We start from the raw sequence: 16,666 nt of genomic DNA, 5'->3' as shown, positions 1-16,666 counted from the left end.
CACAGAGACAAAATCTCACCATAATTTCACATTTGCCTTGGGTACTGAGAAGATTGCTACCCATTGTCCAGAATCAAACAAGAGGATAAAGCTAATGACAAATTTCAGACTACAACTAAGAACTAAGTAAAGAAAAACTGAGGTCTAATGAGATTCAACACCAAATCCAGAGACCTTTGCTAGTCATGAATAATGAAACAAAGTTAAAATGGCAAAAATTTAGTTTCACTTTGACTGTAAATCCCTGACAGTAAGAAGCCTAAAAAATGTCAACAATCAAGTTGCCAGATACACCTCCAAAAATGCAACAGGACCAACAAACTTACTACAAGATTTAGCTCTACTCTACAAATGGTGACGCTCATAAAGCCCATCAAAAATGGGCGCATAGCAACATATATACAGGAATACCTATCAGATTAAAATCCTCTTCATATGTTGAAATGAAAGGATCCATGTCATGATTCAGATTTAATTTTCACGTATAAAAGGATGTACATGGTGCCACGTCATTGAAAATTTAATTCAACCAGATAACATGGCACTATATACACCTATAGATTGGTTAACTACAAATTTTTTATCATGAAATGGATTCTCTCAATTCTCAATTTCAAATCAAATGTTGAGGACCCTTTTCCATATATCTACTAGTGAGAATTGGGCTAGCTCTATTATCCTGTAGTAGTGAAAAAGCAGAAAAGTAATGTCACGATTCTGATGCGGTTATATTAAGGGAATCCATAGCCTCAGCCACTTTCTTCTTCAGAACATCCAGAGACTCAGTGAGATGAAATACTTCTGTTTTGTCCATCTCTAGCAACATTGCAGCAATTTGTCCTGCATGACTATGCTCCAGTCGTTCCACAAAGGGAGATAGCTGTTCGCCTAGTATCTGTCATTTTGAATAACAGAAGTTACACAATGTGAAAACAGCAGCCAAAGGTTACAAAATTTTGAAGCTTGAAACTTTTGTAAAGAATCCAAGACCCTATAAACAGACAATCTAAATATCAAAATCATTAAGACAAGACTGAGGTTACACCATACCTTCGCCGCTGTTGAAGTCACCAAAACAGTTTGAAATCCTTTGTCATTGGATTTTGACGCATGATTTTTTAATGGCCTTAGTATCTTTTGGATTTCAGGACCAAGGCCACAACCAAACATGGTGTCCACCTCATCTAACACCTACAAAGAGATATTCACCACCATTAAATGTTTCAAGGTGATCAATGCAAGGACACAGATACAAGCTTTACAAACCTGACAGGAATATCCATATCCAAGATAGCAGGACAATCAAAATCCATATGTGATAATTACTGTCTTAGGAAACTAACCAAGTATTTGATTTCATCAGGAACCACATTTCCCTCGTCAATGTGTTGAAGAACCTCTCCAGGGGTTCCAACTATCATGCCAATTGGAGCATTCGACAAAATTTTCTGGTTCGAACCATTAACCTTTTCAGACTTTAGCTGTGCTGCCTGTGCAGAATCGCTGATAAACTTTGCCACCTGAAACACCTGTGAAGTCCATACAAATTTAATACTATGGGTTGAAAATCCTTGAGGTTTATTAGTGCTGCAAATTCTTATAACTATGCTTCAGGAAAAAAAAAAAAAAAGAGAGGAGAAAAGATGGGTCCTGACCTCATCAGATAGCTCTTCTGTGGTGCATAGCACTACTGCTCGTGGATGCTTGGGCTTTGTCTCCTGACGCAGCAGCTATAAAAAAGAAAAAAAATTAATTAGTTTAATTGAGTTACTCATATTCCACTTACTACAAACATAATAATATTGTAAATTTGTCATATCAACGTAATTATATAGCAACTTAACAGCTTCAATTTTACATGGTTGTTTTGGGAGGGGAGGTAGGTCTTGAATAGTATTAATAATTTGACAGCCTAAACATTGCAGCAAAAACATAAGATGGCCTAAAATGCTAGCAATGAAACTATTAACAATTGTCAGTAGGAATCTTATAAGAAAATTAGAAGCAAAGTAATGCAATAAAAAAAAAAAGGAAGTGAAAATAAATGAAATGTGGAGTAGCTTTGCATTTGTATTTCAAATGACAAAATTTCAATGTTAAATGCACACACATATGGTGGTAAAAAAATAAAATAAAAACAACACCTGAAAAAAAAAAATTTTATTTTTAATAATCTTTATGAATCTAAGAGGTCAGGTCTTAGGGCAATGAAGTGAAAACCTTATGAACTTTTTAATCTCTATGAAACTAAACAAGCAATTAAAACAAAAACAAAAACAAATCCCCAAAACAAAGTCAACCATAATATTAATCCTACTAAACCCACAAAGCAATCATTAATTAAAGTCAGATTTTGAAAAAATGAAGGTAAGGAAATAATAGAAAGAAAGAGGAAGAGGAAATGCATAGAAAAGTTACTTGAACAAGCGGCAACAAGTAGGCTAAAGTCCTGCCAGACTTAGGCTGAGCACTAAACACCACACTCTTCCCATTCAAAACAGCAGGAATCCCAACACACTGAATCTCAGAAGGAACAAAAACACCCATATGCCCAGCAGCCTCAGTCAACTCCTCACTCAGACCCAACTCAGTAAAGCTGCTCACTTCCTTGGTGGGTCCATCCTCATTTGCAGAAGTTGATGATTCCGGTGATGGTCTGGGTTTGGTTTTTGGGGCATCATTTGAAGAACCTTTGAGTCTTCTTTGCCTGAACTTCTCAAGAAGGATTGAGTCTCTGTTGTTGTTGTTGGGTTGTTCTGAATTGGATGCTTTGGTGGAAAGAGAGGTAAAACCAAGAAGAGCCCAAGAGGTTGTGTGTGGTTGTGGTTTGAAGACTGGAGAGAAGAGAGAGTATGAGAGAGTGAGAAGGGCTTTGGTTTTTCCTCTCATGTTGTTTCGCTGTTTTCTTCGTACTTTCTGTTTTGGCTTCCGCCGCTACAGAGTCGGTGCGCCCTGGTTTTACTTTTCTTTTACTATTCCTTAATATTTTTAAAACTAATTAATTTTCTGCTTTATATGAGAAATGATCAAATACCCTAATTTGTTAAATTCAATGGAATTTTTTTGAGTAAGTTGTTAAAGAAAAATTTGAGGATTGCATTATTTTTTTATTAGATTCCATTTGTAATCATTGTGATTTCGTTGGATTTAATTGAAAAAAAGTACAAATTGGGAAATTTTCTTATTTTTTAAACATAAATGAAGAAATTAGTTGGTTTAAAAAATAAGAGGGGAAATTCAAAATTGTGAACTTCTCCAAATATAAAGGGAAAAGTACTTTTTCTCCAAGTAATAATCTATATCTACAAATTGCCACCTTTGGAGGCTTCATAGATTTCCATGTCATAATTATTTTATTTATTAATTTTTTATTCTAAATTAGAACATGCTACGATTGAGAATTTTGTTTGGTTTAAAAAAATGGTCACTCATCACTCAGTTTTCATCACCCATCACTCATCACTCAGTTTTCATCACTCATCACTCAGTTTTCATCACTCATCACTTATTACTTATCACTCATCACTTAAAACACCCCATCTTGTTTGGCACCATCACTCACTTATCATCACTCAATATTTTTCAATTATTTGTGGGCCCCATACTTGTACCTTGTGTAGCTTTTACATTTTTTTTTTCCCTTCAACCCCCAGTAGCTAAATTCACTGAACGTAATGAGAAAAAAAAATAATTAAAAAAAAAAAACCAAACTCACTGAACCCAGAAAAAAAAAAAAAAAAAAAAAAAAAAAAAAAAAAAAAAAGAGAGAGAGACGAAGAACTGAAGAAAGAATCAGTGAAGAAAAAAAAAAAAAAAAGGAGTCAAGACCGAATAGTGAAAAAAAAAAAAAAAAAGAGAAAGAGACGAATCAGTGAAGAAAAAAAAAAAGAAAAGAACGGAAGACCAACCAGTGAAAAAAAAAAAAAGGAGTCAAGACCGAACAGTGAAAAAAAAAAAAAGAGAAAGAGACGAAGAAGAACTGAAGAAAGAATCAGTGAAAAAAAAAAAAAAAAAAAAAAAAAAAGAGACGAAGAACTGAAGAAAGAATCAGTGAAGAGAAAAAAAAAAAAAAAAAAGAACGGAAGACCAACCAGTGAAAAAAAAAAAAAGAGTCAAAGGTCAAAAGTTGCGGTTGTGGGTCCCTCCATGTGTGTATAATTACAAAAATGTCATTGAGTGATGAGTTATGAAAATTGAAAACAGCTAAAATGTGTTTTCAGTTTCCATAACTCATAACTCAAAAATCAGAGAATTGAGTGATGGAAACTGAGTCATGGATCATGAGTGATGGTGTCCAAACAAAAAAAATTTCTGTGGGTCCCACAAATTTTGGATGATGAGTGATGAAAACACAATCATATCACTCAAAACTCTCTCATCCAAACAACCCCTAAGTCTCTCTTTCCCTCTCTTTGTTTGCCGTCTTTGCTGCTTCAAGTCTGGCCCTCAAAAGCTTGGTACCTTTTTCTTTTCATCTACATTTTCCTAATTCTTTTGTTATTTAATTTGGTTCTTGAGAAAATGCTTCTTGTTTCTCTCTTTCTCTCTCTAAAGCATGGTACTTTTTTTTTTTTTTAATCTATGTTTTTCTAATTCTTTTGTTATTTCATTTTATTGCTACTCCTTCGGTGTATGAAAAATTGATTAACTTCATATTATTTTTTAATTTGATTTATCCTATTTTAAAAGGAAGTCTAACCTAAGGGAAAGAATGAAGAACCATAAAACAAGGTAAAATAGATCCTAATAAATCCTTAGCATATATTTAGACCCCTTAATCATATTTTACAGCTTAATCACCTTTTAAACTTACACAGGCAATTAGTCCAAATTTACATGATTAGCCAAATTTCATATTGCATGCATATTCATAACATAACTAAAACAAATAGAGAGCAATATGAAAATGCGGAAGAGAACTCAAAAAACATAAAAATATCAAGACATGTTTTCAAAGAGGAAAGCCCAAGTACTCATAACTAGCTTCCCAGAGTCATTGCCGTTGAGCTGCCAACAGATATCCACCAAACTTGTAGAGCTCCGATGGTTTACATGCCTTCAATTAATTCACAACACTCTGTTTTTGGTGATGGAGATGAATGTTACAATTTTCTCTCAAAGGTGTATGTAATGGTGAGAGAAATGAAGAAGGAGAGTCAAAGATTTTCTCTAAGGCTCTAGCTTGCTTTCTCTGCAAAGGGTTGAGATGAAAGAATTAAGTAAAACCAATGATAGATTAAAAAAACTAAAAAAGGGGAAACGTTGTACAATATGTACCATTAATATGAAGGTAAATGCTAACGAGTGCTCTTAGGACACTGGTTAAGAATTCAATTAAAGAAAGTTTTGATATCACTTTTATGAGAAATGAAAAAAGCTGTCAAAACATTAATTGTTTTTTTTTTCTTTCCCCATAAAAATTTTCTTTAACTGGTTTCTTAATCAGTGCCCTAAGGGCATTCGTTAACATGACCCTAATATGAAAACTAGAGCATTCCCATCAAAACTTTTAAAAATTTTAGCATTTAGTATTTTAAAAAGCCACTTTATTAATTTTAACAACTCATTTTACAATACACTCAACATCAAAAGTTCTATTTTTTTACCATTTCGTTTAAAATAATATAAACTACTCATTAAAATAATAAAAAACAACTACACAAACCACCTTTTCCACCATAAGTATTAAAATAATAATTTTTTATTAAAGATTGGAGCTAAAGTAAGCTTTCAAAGATGAAAGTTCACTGTAGCTCAGTTGCTTTTTTTTTTTTTTTTTTTTTTTTTTTTTTTTTTTTTTTTTTTAAGTTTAGCGTGTTTGTTGTATCTTGCTTTTTGGTGCTTTTTACAAACTTGATGTTAAAATTTAGATTTTATAGCATTTAGCATTCTTAATGAGAATGCTCTTAGGTATTAAACTTAGTTTCTATTTCACAACTCTTTTAGCACAAATCTAAATGTGTCAAGGATCGGATGTAAACGCGAAATTTCAGTGAATTCAATACTTTTTTTTTTTAGTACTTTGAATACGTATAGGTAACATTGAGTTCAATAGAATCTCTGAGTCAAAGAAATTCTGATGCTATCTACCTACCACTAGGTAGATATACAAGATTATGCAAAAATTCATACTTGGAAGTTAAATTTACATGCCGCTTTGGTAGTTCTTACATAAACAATGTCAGAATTGAGATGCTCATGATAATTGTAATGCGCAACATCACGTCTAGGTCCTAGAGGTTCACAATCATAATAGCAATGGTTTGATTATCCCCCTCTTTTTTACTTTCGAAAGTTTAGGATGTACAACGCCTAATGCTGGGTACAGACGTACTCAGAGCTAGTGAGCAGCCCTGGAAGAAGAGGGGGTTAATTTCACAGAGGACCATACTAATAAACTTGATGTGCAAAAAGTTTGGAATTACAAAGTGAATATAACTGTGTAAGCAGAAAGCACAGTATCCAGTGCATCAATGAATATTTTCAAGAAAATATAGAAAAAAAAATATAATCAAAATAACTCCAATTGTATTTGAATACCATCATCTCACAAATGTAAAATCATTATTGATACATCTTATGGAATAAGATCAGAAGTGTAACAATGACTCAAAAAAAAAAAAAAATATCAGAAGTGTAACATCACTTGTAATATTCAGGCTTCAAGACACCAACGTAAGGCAAGTTCCTATATAATTCCGCAAAGTCCATTCCATAACCCACAACAAAATAATCTGGACACTGCAAAAAGAAAATAGAAAATGATAACATATTTATATTTATGACAGTTCATACCAAACAAAAGTCAACATAGTGCAGCAAAAATCAAATATTTTTCAAGAGCCTACAATTTGCTTTATTGGTATGTTACATATACACCTAGAGGGTTTGAACCAACAATCTCACCCTTTAATTATCTTGTAAGAGAAGAAATTATCAATTTGAGTAAATGATCATCAGCTTCAAGAGTACATCTAAATACAAAAGTTCATTGTTTGATTACTGAAGTTCCACTAGGAAAATTATCAAGTATGCTGGTTAATGCAAGAAGTGCGCACCACACGTTACATTTCATATAAAGCACAGATCATGTGGCGCCATTATAGATAAAATGCCAGTTTGTACTAAACTTGTAGTATCACTCAATATTCATACAGCATCACTCTTAAGAAAATTACAACATCTAAAATGCAACAAATAGCATGGGAGAGCAACAGGTATTACAAAAGACACGTTTTTGTCTTTGATTTGAAGAAGATTTTGAACCCCACTCACAATGTTTCCCTTTCTCTTTTCTCCTGGTGTGTCCAAGACATCCACGATTCAAATCTCCTATCCCCCGTTGTAACTATTGAATTATCAAAAAAAGTCTTCAATTGTATATTTCCTTTTTATTATTTGCCCATAATTTTCAAATAAGAAAATAAATGAAAATAAATAAACTTTTACCTAGTTTAATTTCGTTCTGTAGAGAGAGCATCAAATGCAATGTTACTCTTATGTTTTGGAATTCAATTATATCTCACCCGCAGAGTTAGTAGTCCCGGGGTTGGTGAGTGAGTTGTAAGTTGTAACACATAACATTTAGGTGAGTGAATTTCTAAAGCAAAACCAAGAAGTACTTAAAAGAGTCCTGGCAGTGAACCTTTATTGTGTCAAAAGAAATATATTGTTGATTTCAAGTGGCAGACACAGAGACGGGGAAGTAATAGGATAGAGATGTTACCTCAAACCCCTTGTAAAACTTTCCTTGACCCAGTGGCTGAAAATGAACCTTTCTTCTTGTAGGTTTATCAAGGAAGGCACAAACTGATACAGAGGATGCTCCTTTTGATTCCAAATGAGCAATCAGACACGATAGAGTTCTTCCCGTATCAACAATGTCCTCAACCTGACACAACAAACATGTCCATCCAATTATATACCCTACACCATTACATACACCAGCTTCCATTCATTTGTCATCTTGATTTTGAACAAGGTAGTACCAAAAACCTTATCAGCTTTTTAATTTTTAGAAACAAAATTGAATATAAAAAACATGATTTAACACGATTAAAAAAAAAAAACTTAGATTCCCAAATAATTAAAAAACACTATTAATTTAAACAATTATTGTTAAAATAATATTATTTTCCAAATTTTGCCCAATGTTAAGATGCTATATTTTTCATAAATATTTTTTTTTTTAAATGCCGCATTATTAAGATTACTAAAGTAAATTTTGTATCTTTAACGTTTGGGGGTGTTTTCATTTAGTCCCTTAATATTTCATAATTTTAATTTTGATCATTCATGTTGGATTCCGTTTTGAGCCATGTTTATTTAGTTCATGAAATACTAACTCTAAAATGCGTGAAATAAACACAAAGTTTATTGATGTAAGTAGAAAACATGTCACAAATACTCTTCAGTTTTAATGGATACAGACGGACAGCATAGTTAATATAAAAATCAAACATGATGGACCAAAATGAAAATTAAAAAACGTAAAGGACCAATATAGAAACATCCAATAACTTTTAAGAACCAAAACAATAGTAGTACAGTACAGAAAAGAGAACAAAACATTGAAGCTATAAAAAGTAAAAACCTTTGTTTGGTATGTTATTGAAAAAGTCAGACAACCAATGATAGAGAAAGAGAGAGAGAGAGAGGGAAAGTACCAATATAACGTGCTTTCCCTTGACATCAACCTTCAAGTCAAGTGAGAGCTTAGGGGCCCCAGCGGAGATGGTACCGGAGCCGTAGGAATCGGCGCGAACGAAATCAACGGAGATGGGAAGGTCGATGTTTCTTACGAGGTCAGCCAAGAAGAGAAAAGCTCCGGTGGCCACGCCAACGAGGACAGGTGGTGGTGGTGAGTCTGAATTGGCGGCGCCACCGAAATCGGCGGAGATTTGGGAGGCCAGCTCGCTGACGCGGCGAGAGATTTGGTGTTGGTCCCACAGGACTCTCTCAATGTGAGACTGTAACTTCAAGGCCATTTTGCATATGATGTGTTTTTTTAGGAATAATCTAATATAAATACCAGACGCAATTGGTTTTCTTTTTTCATTGCGCTTTTAAATAGATAAATAAAGTCGTTTTCACTTTAATGCTAGGGAATCCATCAAAGTCTTCTTTCTTTCTTTTTTTCTGTTAATTCTCATAACGTTTTCATTGTAAATTTGTTTCCTATTATGATGGTTTGGCTTTCGATGTAATTTTTTTTTTTTTTTTTTTTTTTTTTTTTTTTGGCTTAGGAAAAACTAAACTCTTCAACTTATTGGAAAAATTATTGTAAGATGAACTTTTTTTTTTTTTTTTTAATTTGAATAAAATCAAGTTTAGGAATGTCAAAGATTATTGTAACTTGTTAATATCTTTCGATATTATTGAGTGTCCTGTCTTAGGCTCAATTATCAAAAAATATATTTTCTTCAATTTGTTTGTACTTTATTTCATTTTAGAATGTTCCAAAATATTGTCATGTTTTTAAAAATAAAATTTGTTAATTTATTAATGTTCATATTATGTCCCTACTTCATTTTCAAAACTATTTGAAGAAAAAAAATAACAAATATTTAAAAAAATCAATATAATTGAGACACCTTTTTAGTTGTCTCATTAAGAATAACTCTTTATAAAAAAAAACCTGATAAATTTATTTAAGGTTAGTTTTGTAAACTTATACATTTTTATAAGGCAAACAAAACAATAAATGATATTCTCTTAAAAAGTTTGACTTTTCAAATAGGACAAACAGATTGGGACTGGGAGTATATCCAGTTTGACAATTAGAATATGTTGTGTAGTTAATAATATATGCTTTTTATGATGTATGTTGTTTTTTGTTTTTTTGAGAATGATATGACCGTATATTGTTAATAAAATACATTTATAATATATTTTTGGGTCATGCTAACGAATGCTTTAAGGTATTAGTTAACAATCTATTTCAAAAAAGTTTTGATATCACTTTTATGAGAAATGAAAAAAAAAAAAAAAAAAACTGTTGAAATATTAATTACTTTTAATTTTTTTTTTCTTTTCCTATAAAAACTTTCTTTAAATGGATTACTAACCAATATTTTAAGAGCATTTGTTAGCATTTTTCTATATTTTTAAGGATACAGTTTGTGTCAAGTGCTTTTTTACACCAAACATGTTACGATGTAGACACATGTCCAAATCATATCATGTCCATTACAAAAAGACACTGGATACAAGCTTTATCCATTTTTAACTCTTATTTATCCTTTCTAAAATAAAAATAACCCTTGTTCATCAAATAAAATTTACAAATTTCAAACAAATTCCTTAAGATATATATTTATTTTAATAATTTTTACTACGGAAAAGAGAGATTTAAACCCTAGATGTCTTGAAAACACCATGAAGTACCAACTAGTTAAGTTGCAAGACTCTTGATAAATCATTAAAAAATATTGAGTATAACTTATTAAGAAAATTTATAATCAAAAGATACAATTATGAAAGAAAAATTAGGGGATTAATAGTGTGTTTCAATAATTTAGGGGATAAAATGTAATTAGGCTAATAGTTTAGGGTGAAAAAGTGATATTATTGGGGTCTTCCTCTATTGGGAGCTGTTAGGCCAATGGGTCGAGCTGTCCATCTAGAGTTCAAATCATTCCTCCTTAACCGGAACAATTGAATTTATCAAAATAGTTTTTTAGTTTCTATATGTGTGTAATGGTTATGGTTTGAAGCTGCCAATCGTGGAGTGCATTTTGGAGATCCTCTTTGTAATCAATAGGACAGTGCAACACTTGATTCACTTTGAGTGTTTTCTACAGTGATGGCCAATGGTTTAAAAGGCATTATGGGTATAAGAAGATGAATCCCTGACAACAATAATTGGAGTGGAATCTGACCCATTTTCTCATTTGAGTTAAATGTACAAAATAAATAAGATTTCTTTTTTGGACCAGATAGTACCCACCATTTAAACTCCATTGCATTTTACTAGTAAATGTATCTATCAGGAATTAAGCCTTCACATGGAGTTGAGATCTTTACATATTGATTCCTCTAGGCAATGAGGAGGGGAAGGAATCTAACAAACTCACAAGCTCAAATATTCCAGGTGGTTTGCTGATGATGAGAGATTGAATACTGTCTTCATTCTACTTATTTAATTAGCTAACTGAATCCTGGCTATTAGAAATTTATAACTAAGAAAAAAAAAAAAAAACATATGATGATTTCTACTGGCTGGGGGGTTATGTATCCAATTGGTCTTTTTCCTTTTCCCCACTTCTCATAATGAAGTTTAGTGCAAGTTGGACCGTAACCAAGGCCATAGTCTCTAGCTTCTTTCCTTAATTGATTAAGGTGGACTCCTTGAAGTTGCTGCGAAAAATATTTCAACTTTCAAGGCTATCTTCCTGTATATGATTGAAGATTGCGATGGGATTCAATTTTGGCATTACAAAATGGTAAAATGACTGTAGACATGAATTATATAGTTAGGAAAGATAAATTCAATTGTGTTTGATTCCCATGAGATCCTCCAAGAGGACAGGGCAGACTGAATTATGTTTTAATTTGCTCTGCTTTATCATACTCATTCATTGGGCCTAAAAGGATGAGGTGGCTTTCCCATTCTCCTTTGTATTACCTTTTTTGTGACAATAATATTTTTGCTTAAAAAAATTTTACCCCATAACTGAATCAATACATGGTGTTATGCCTTCTATTTATCTGATAATTATTGTTTTGATATTTCCTAATAATGAGAGAGAGAGAGCCTAACTACTAACTTGTTCGTTTGCAAATCATGTTGTTTATGAAGATTTGAACTTCCTGTCTTTGAATTGTTTAGTGAGAATTGTAACTGTTTGTTAACATGAAAGTCATGCATTTCATGTAGACTGCATGAACTTCTTTACTCTTGTAAATTGCATGTTGCTCAACCACTGGGACAGTCTATAAATACCAGCTTGTACAGTCAATAAAGCAAATAAATCCATTCTTTCTTACTAGCTATCTAGTACGTTTGCTCTACTAGTTTCCTTTCATCTCTTAGGAGGAGTAAACAATTGTTAGTGTCAGTGTTGTATGTGAGAATTGGAGGTAACTAAATGGATTGGCATTTTTCATTGCATTCCATTTGGTTTCCTCCAATATCTCATGTCCAACATTACATTAGTATGTATCAATTTCCCAAGTCTCATTGAAGGAATGAATATGCATATTGATAATGTCAAAGTCGTATGTGAGGATTGGAGAAAACTAAATAGATTAGCATCATTTGGGGCATTCTGTTTAGTTTCCTCCAATATCTTATATACGTCATTACTTACATGTGTCTCTTATAAAATCTCAACAAATTAGCAAATTAAGATTATATATTTGAGGGTTTGTATATTTGATATTTACAAAAATGGGGGAGGGGATTAGAATCCTAGTTCTCTTCATAAAGTAGAGCATATATGCAATGCGACCTAGCTATGTGTCCCTTAGCAATGATGGACTTTAAGTATTAAACATTGAATTTCAATAATTAATTTGTGTAGAAAACTATAAATTCTGATTTTCAATTTGTCTCCTTTATTTTCCTTTCAATATTGGTTTTTTTTTTTGGTCATATATAAGTCCTTAATTTTAGGAGCATTTAAAGCATAAGTTTATAAAAATATATAAGTAAATCTCTTTAGCAAAAGATTTTTATTGTTGTCCAAAAACAAAGTCATTTGGATTTATACTAAGAGAGTTAAAGCTATTGGAATATAATGATACATTTGACATGGCTTCTCTTGAGAAAATTTTCTGGCTCCGCCACTAACTATATAATATATAAAGCAATCTCATATATTAACGGTTAAGATTAGATATGTACGTTACATTCCAAAAAAAAAAAAGAAGTGTACCTTAACATTCTCTTTTTGATATATGGTAAACATAAAGAGCTCAATAGCTTTTTTAATAAAATATTTTATTGATCATTATAAAAAAAAATGTAATGATTAAATCCTTAATTTGTAGTATAAAAATATATAGAGTCAATTTTCAAACAAATGTTGCCTAAAAAAAAATTCAAACAAAATATCTAGATGATGAATCATAAAAGAATATTGAGTATTGCTTATTAAGGAAATATATAATTAAAAGATACAATAATGAATTAAAATTTTGATATATATATATATATATATATAAAGAAGGTTAACACAATTTAATTAAAAATAATTCATTTAAGGAAAATTTGAATGAAAAAGTCAACAAATTGATATGAAAATAAATTAAAACATTTGAAATTTTTTTATAATTTTCTTCATAATAACTTTATATAATTTAAGAGTACCACTTTATTTTGATTGAATTGGATAAGTGTTTTGTGTATGAACACCGAACACGTATGTTTGTTGGATCGAAATAAACTGTAATTTTATTTATTTTTTGTGGGAGAAGATCTTAAATTGTAATTTGATCATTATAGTGCAAATGTGATTCATATTACTTTGCATGTATAGTGCTATTTAAGTTTAACATAGCTGTAGGTTATATATAGTCCAACTTTTATTTCCTATTAATATAATATTCTAATTTTATGTAGAAAGTTCCTGTGGTTATCAGCGGATTCAAATCCAGCAAGGCAGTAAGTTCTTCTACCCATGTGAGATGTGGCAAACAGGACAAGATAGGAAAAAAAATAATAATAATAATATCGCCTAAAATGATTTTTTTTATTTTTTTTATTGAAATATATGAATTTAAAATGTTTATTGTGTGGAATTTATGTAAAATCCATCGGCCCATGCATACAAAACCAATATGCATGCATGGATAATTCAAATTTCATGCTGATTCAATTCAATGACATGTAATGATCCCATAATGATTAATTTCGATATTAAAAAAATAAAAAATAAAAAAGCACAAACGTAACATAACCCTTTTATAATTTTTTTTGAGTACTTGTAGGAGCACATTTTTTGTGTCACAATTTTGATGTGGTCAATTATAAGTAGTTGTCTATCACTTCCACCATTTTTTCTCCACCGTTTGCAATTTTTATATTTTATTTTGAAACTTCTACCTCTTAGAGTTGACCATATCAAAATTATGACATAAAAGTTTTGTTTTTAAACTACCTCAATTTCTTTTGAAAGTAATATAAGTCCATTTAAAAAAAAAAAAAAAAAACCCTAATTGGTATCGTGACTTGATAATAAAGAATAATCACTGTAGAGCAAACACCATAAACTTGATATCTAAAGTTTAAATTCCACCTACACAAAAAGCTAATTAATATTTTGGCATAATAGTAAATAGCATTCATCACAAGTTAAATATATAAATAAAATTATATAAGTCCATATATTTTCCGAGTCCCGATGGAAACATTAGAAATAGAGGAAGAGCATATGATAGGCCCAGCTAAATGCAGCTACAAGCCCACAACAACTATAGGCCCAAACTCAAAAGCCACAAATTTCCAAAATTTTGGCGCCAAAGTCTCAGAATCAAAATTTCCCCCCCAAAATGTAAAACCTCCAAAATAAAAGAAAAAAGAAACAGAGAGAGAGAGAGAGAAATGTCGTCGTCGACGACTATGTTCATCGCGGTTCAATGCTGCCAATGCTCCACAATGCAGGCAAAATTTTACTATCTATTCAATCGTCTATTATCTTTGTCTAAACATAAATAAATTACTAGTATATGAAATGATAATATAATATCTGTGTGATTTGATGGAAGTTGAGATTTTGCCTCAGGTGAAGCAGCAGCAACAGAAGAAGAAGAAGAAAATCAGCAAGTGGAGGTGCGTGGTGTGCAACCAAATGCAGTCTGTTTGCAAAGTGTTCGCTCAGGGATTCGTCGCCAAGGACCTCCGCGGCTTCGTCCAGTCCTTCAACATGTCCCGCGCCTTTACCCAACCATCCCCACTTCCACAATTCCAAGAAGAAGAAGAAGAAGAAGAAGATATTGTCCACGACGATCGCGTTCATAATAACAAGAGACGAAGCAGCGATTGGAGTCAATTCCTTGATCCTGTGGAAGTAGAAGAGCAGCAGGTTGAGGAAGAAAGTGATTTTGAGCCTAAGATTGTGACGGAGTTGCCAGAGGATTTGTTCAAGAAACAAAAACTCAATGCCAATGCAGACCTTCTCTACAATCCGGTTTTCTCCAACAGAAATTCCACCGCCAAAAATGTCATCTCCCCAAGTAATTCTCTCTTCTTCCTTTTTTTTTTTGGTGATGTGATTCATTTATATGCAAAGTACAACCAGAAAAATATTGAAGAAAATATTCATTTCTCTTTTTATCTTTCTGAAAATATATACATAAGCCTGAATCTGATCGCTAGATATAAACAATAAGTAGATTTCATTTTATCCTTCTGCATGTGCATCATTTCTTGTGTTACCTGAATAGGAGTGTTCATCCACATCCAACCTCGCCTAACAAACCCGGTTCGATGATTCAACTTAACACAACCCAACCCTCACCTCCAGTGGTTTTTCATGTGTTGATGGGTTGAATTTAATCTTATTTTATTTCATTGAAGTTTGGGTTGGATTTGGCTTTGGTATTGGTTTCAACCCAAGCTATTGATAATTTGAAGTAAAAAAAAAATGTTTATTTGATTAGTTTTGATGAAATTGGAATTTTAGACTCTAACTGTGTAAGTTGTGATCATTTATTGAATAACATGCATAAATAATTTGAATAAAAATCCAATATATTTATTAGGCTCTAATTTGGGTTGGATTTTAGAGTTATCACAAGTTGGGATAGATTGGAGTTATCACAGGTGAGCTATCCCAAGCCGAACCTATCCTAATTCATGTCATGTGTTGTGAATGTTAATTGAGTTGGCTCATGACTGTCTTGCATTGCAGACAAGGACCCAAGGAGGTATCAGCCTTTCACCAAGGGCTCTTCACAAAGGAATGACCGCATGAAACAAGATGATGAAGGCCAGGAGCCAAGAAGGAAACCTCAGCTTCCATTTCCAACTACCAAAGCCAAAGGGGTTTCCAAATGGAACGACTACATTGCGCAAGATGATAATGAGTACTTGCAACTTGGAAGTGGCAGGAATTTTGAACACCAGCTGCATTACCATACCTTGGAGTTCGAGACCATAAACAATGATCAAAGGGTTGAAGATGATGTCCACCCTGATTTCTTGTGAAGCTTGCTCCACATTGTGCTGTGCATCCTCCCTTCTCTCATACGGATGTGAATTGCATCCATTTAAACACGCTATGTTTGGAAGTTTAGATGAAAAGAAGAGGAAATACTTCTCTTTTTTGTTTAGATGTTTTGAAAATTGAAAGAGAAGAGAGGAATAGATACCTTAGCCTTTGATATACTTCAACATTTTGTAATGTGTAAAAAAAGGGGGATGTATAACATTCTTTCCAAAAATGATTCCTCTTCTTTAAAAATAAATCAAAAAATTCAAACAAGGGGAATTAAATTTAAATCACAGCCCTCTTCACTCTCATCTCCTTTTCTTTCATCCAAACATTGAAACATGAATGCAAATGAGTATCTTTCTTAAATTAAAGATGAGAGAGAGAGAGAGAGCCCCAAATAAAAATAAAAAAGGACAGAGAAGGGGAGGGGTAATAACTACAGGAAGCAGTTATTTTTTGATAATTTACAGGAGGCAGTTTTATTCTTCCCAATATTTTTGTACAAAGAG

The 16,666-nt window shown here is 32.1% G+C and overlaps 4 protein-coding genes across 4 annotated transcripts in view; 1 reads left to right on the top strand and 3 right to left on the bottom strand.

Annotated features, from left to right (window-relative positions):
• LOC126713577 (glucuronoxylan 4-O-methyltransferase 3) overlaps window positions 1-16,666 on the bottom strand; it is a 76,261-nt gene that overhangs the window by 31,335 nt on the left and 28,260 nt on the right. The window lies entirely within an intron of this gene.
• LOC126713576 (DEAD-box ATP-dependent RNA helicase 39-like) lies at window positions 128-2,959 on the bottom strand. The gene is made up of 5 exons (XM_050413346.1): window positions 2,419-2,959; window positions 1,656-1,730; window positions 1,344-1,529; window positions 1,051-1,191; window positions 128-895 (listed from the first exon to the last, which is right to left on the bottom strand). The coding sequence occupies exons 1-5, from the start codon at window positions 2,887-2,889 to the stop codon at window positions 710-712; spliced, it is 1,059 nt and encodes a 352-aa protein (XP_050269303.1). The 5' UTR covers window positions 2,890-2,959; the 3' UTR covers window positions 128-709.
• Window positions 6,507-9,033, bottom strand: LOC126713579 (uncharacterized). The gene is made up of 3 exons (XM_050413349.1): window positions 8,667-9,033; window positions 7,727-7,891; window positions 6,507-6,741 (listed from the first exon to the last, which is right to left on the bottom strand). The coding sequence occupies exons 1-3, from the start codon at window positions 8,985-8,987 to the stop codon at window positions 6,643-6,645; spliced, it is 585 nt and encodes a 194-aa protein (XP_050269306.1). The 5' UTR covers window positions 8,988-9,033; the 3' UTR covers window positions 6,507-6,642.
• LOC126713578 (uncharacterized) lies at window positions 14,527-16,386 on the top strand. Its single transcript, XM_050413348.1, has 3 exons — window positions 14,527-14,605; window positions 14,727-15,177; window positions 15,855-16,386. Exons 1-3 carry the CDS (start codon window positions 14,546-14,548, stop codon window positions 16,148-16,150), a joined length of 807 nt encoding a protein of 268 aa, XP_050269305.1. The 5' UTR covers window positions 14,527-14,545; the 3' UTR covers window positions 16,151-16,386.

This window comes from Quercus robur, chromosome 2, assembly GCF_932294415.1.
Source record: "Quercus robur chromosome 2, dhQueRobu3.1, whole genome shotgun sequence".
In the NCBI taxonomy this organism is placed as follows: Eukaryota; Viridiplantae; Streptophyta; class Magnoliopsida; order Fagales; family Fagaceae; genus Quercus; species Quercus robur.
Note: the sequence above shows the minus strand (reverse complement) of the source record. Positions and strands in the feature narration are given on the sequence as shown.

Bases quoted from the DNA above. Each gene is read 5' to 3' on its own strand.
- LOC126713576 (XM_050413346.1), bottom strand. From the start codon at position 2,889: ATGAGAGGAAAAACCAAAGCCCTTCTCACTCTCTCATACTCTCTCTTC. The intron at 1,192-1,343 runs GTTAGTTTCCTA...ATCTCTTTGTAG, and splicing joins CTGATGAAATCAAATACTTG to GTGTTAGATGAGGTGGACAC. The intron at 896-1,050 runs GTATGGTGTAAC...TCAAAATGACAG, and splicing joins TGACTTCAACAGCGGCGAAG to ATACTAGGCGAACAGCTATC.
- LOC126713579 (XM_050413349.1), bottom strand. From the start codon at position 8,987: ATGGCCTTGAAGTTACAGTCTCACATTGAGAGAGTCCTGTGGGACCAA. The intron at 7,892-8,666 runs GTACTTTCCCTC...TTGTTGTGTCAG, and splicing joins AGGGAAAGCACGTTATATTG to GTTGAGGACATTGTTGATAC. The intron at 6,742-7,726 runs GTAACATCTCTA...TTCTTTTTGCAG, and splicing joins AGTTTTACAAGGGGTTTGAG to TGTCCAGATTATTTTGTTGT.
- LOC126713578 (XM_050413348.1), top strand. From the start codon at position 14,546: ATGTCGTCGTCGACGACTATGTTCATCGCGGTTCAATGCTGCCAATGC. The intron at 14,606-14,726 runs GCAAAATTTTAC...ATTTTGCCTCAG, and splicing joins GCCAATGCTCCACAATGCAG to GTGAAGCAGCAGCAACAGAA. The intron at 15,178-15,854 runs GTAATTCTCTCT...CTTGCATTGCAG, and splicing joins CAAAAATGTCATCTCCCCAA to ACAAGGACCCAAGGAGGTAT.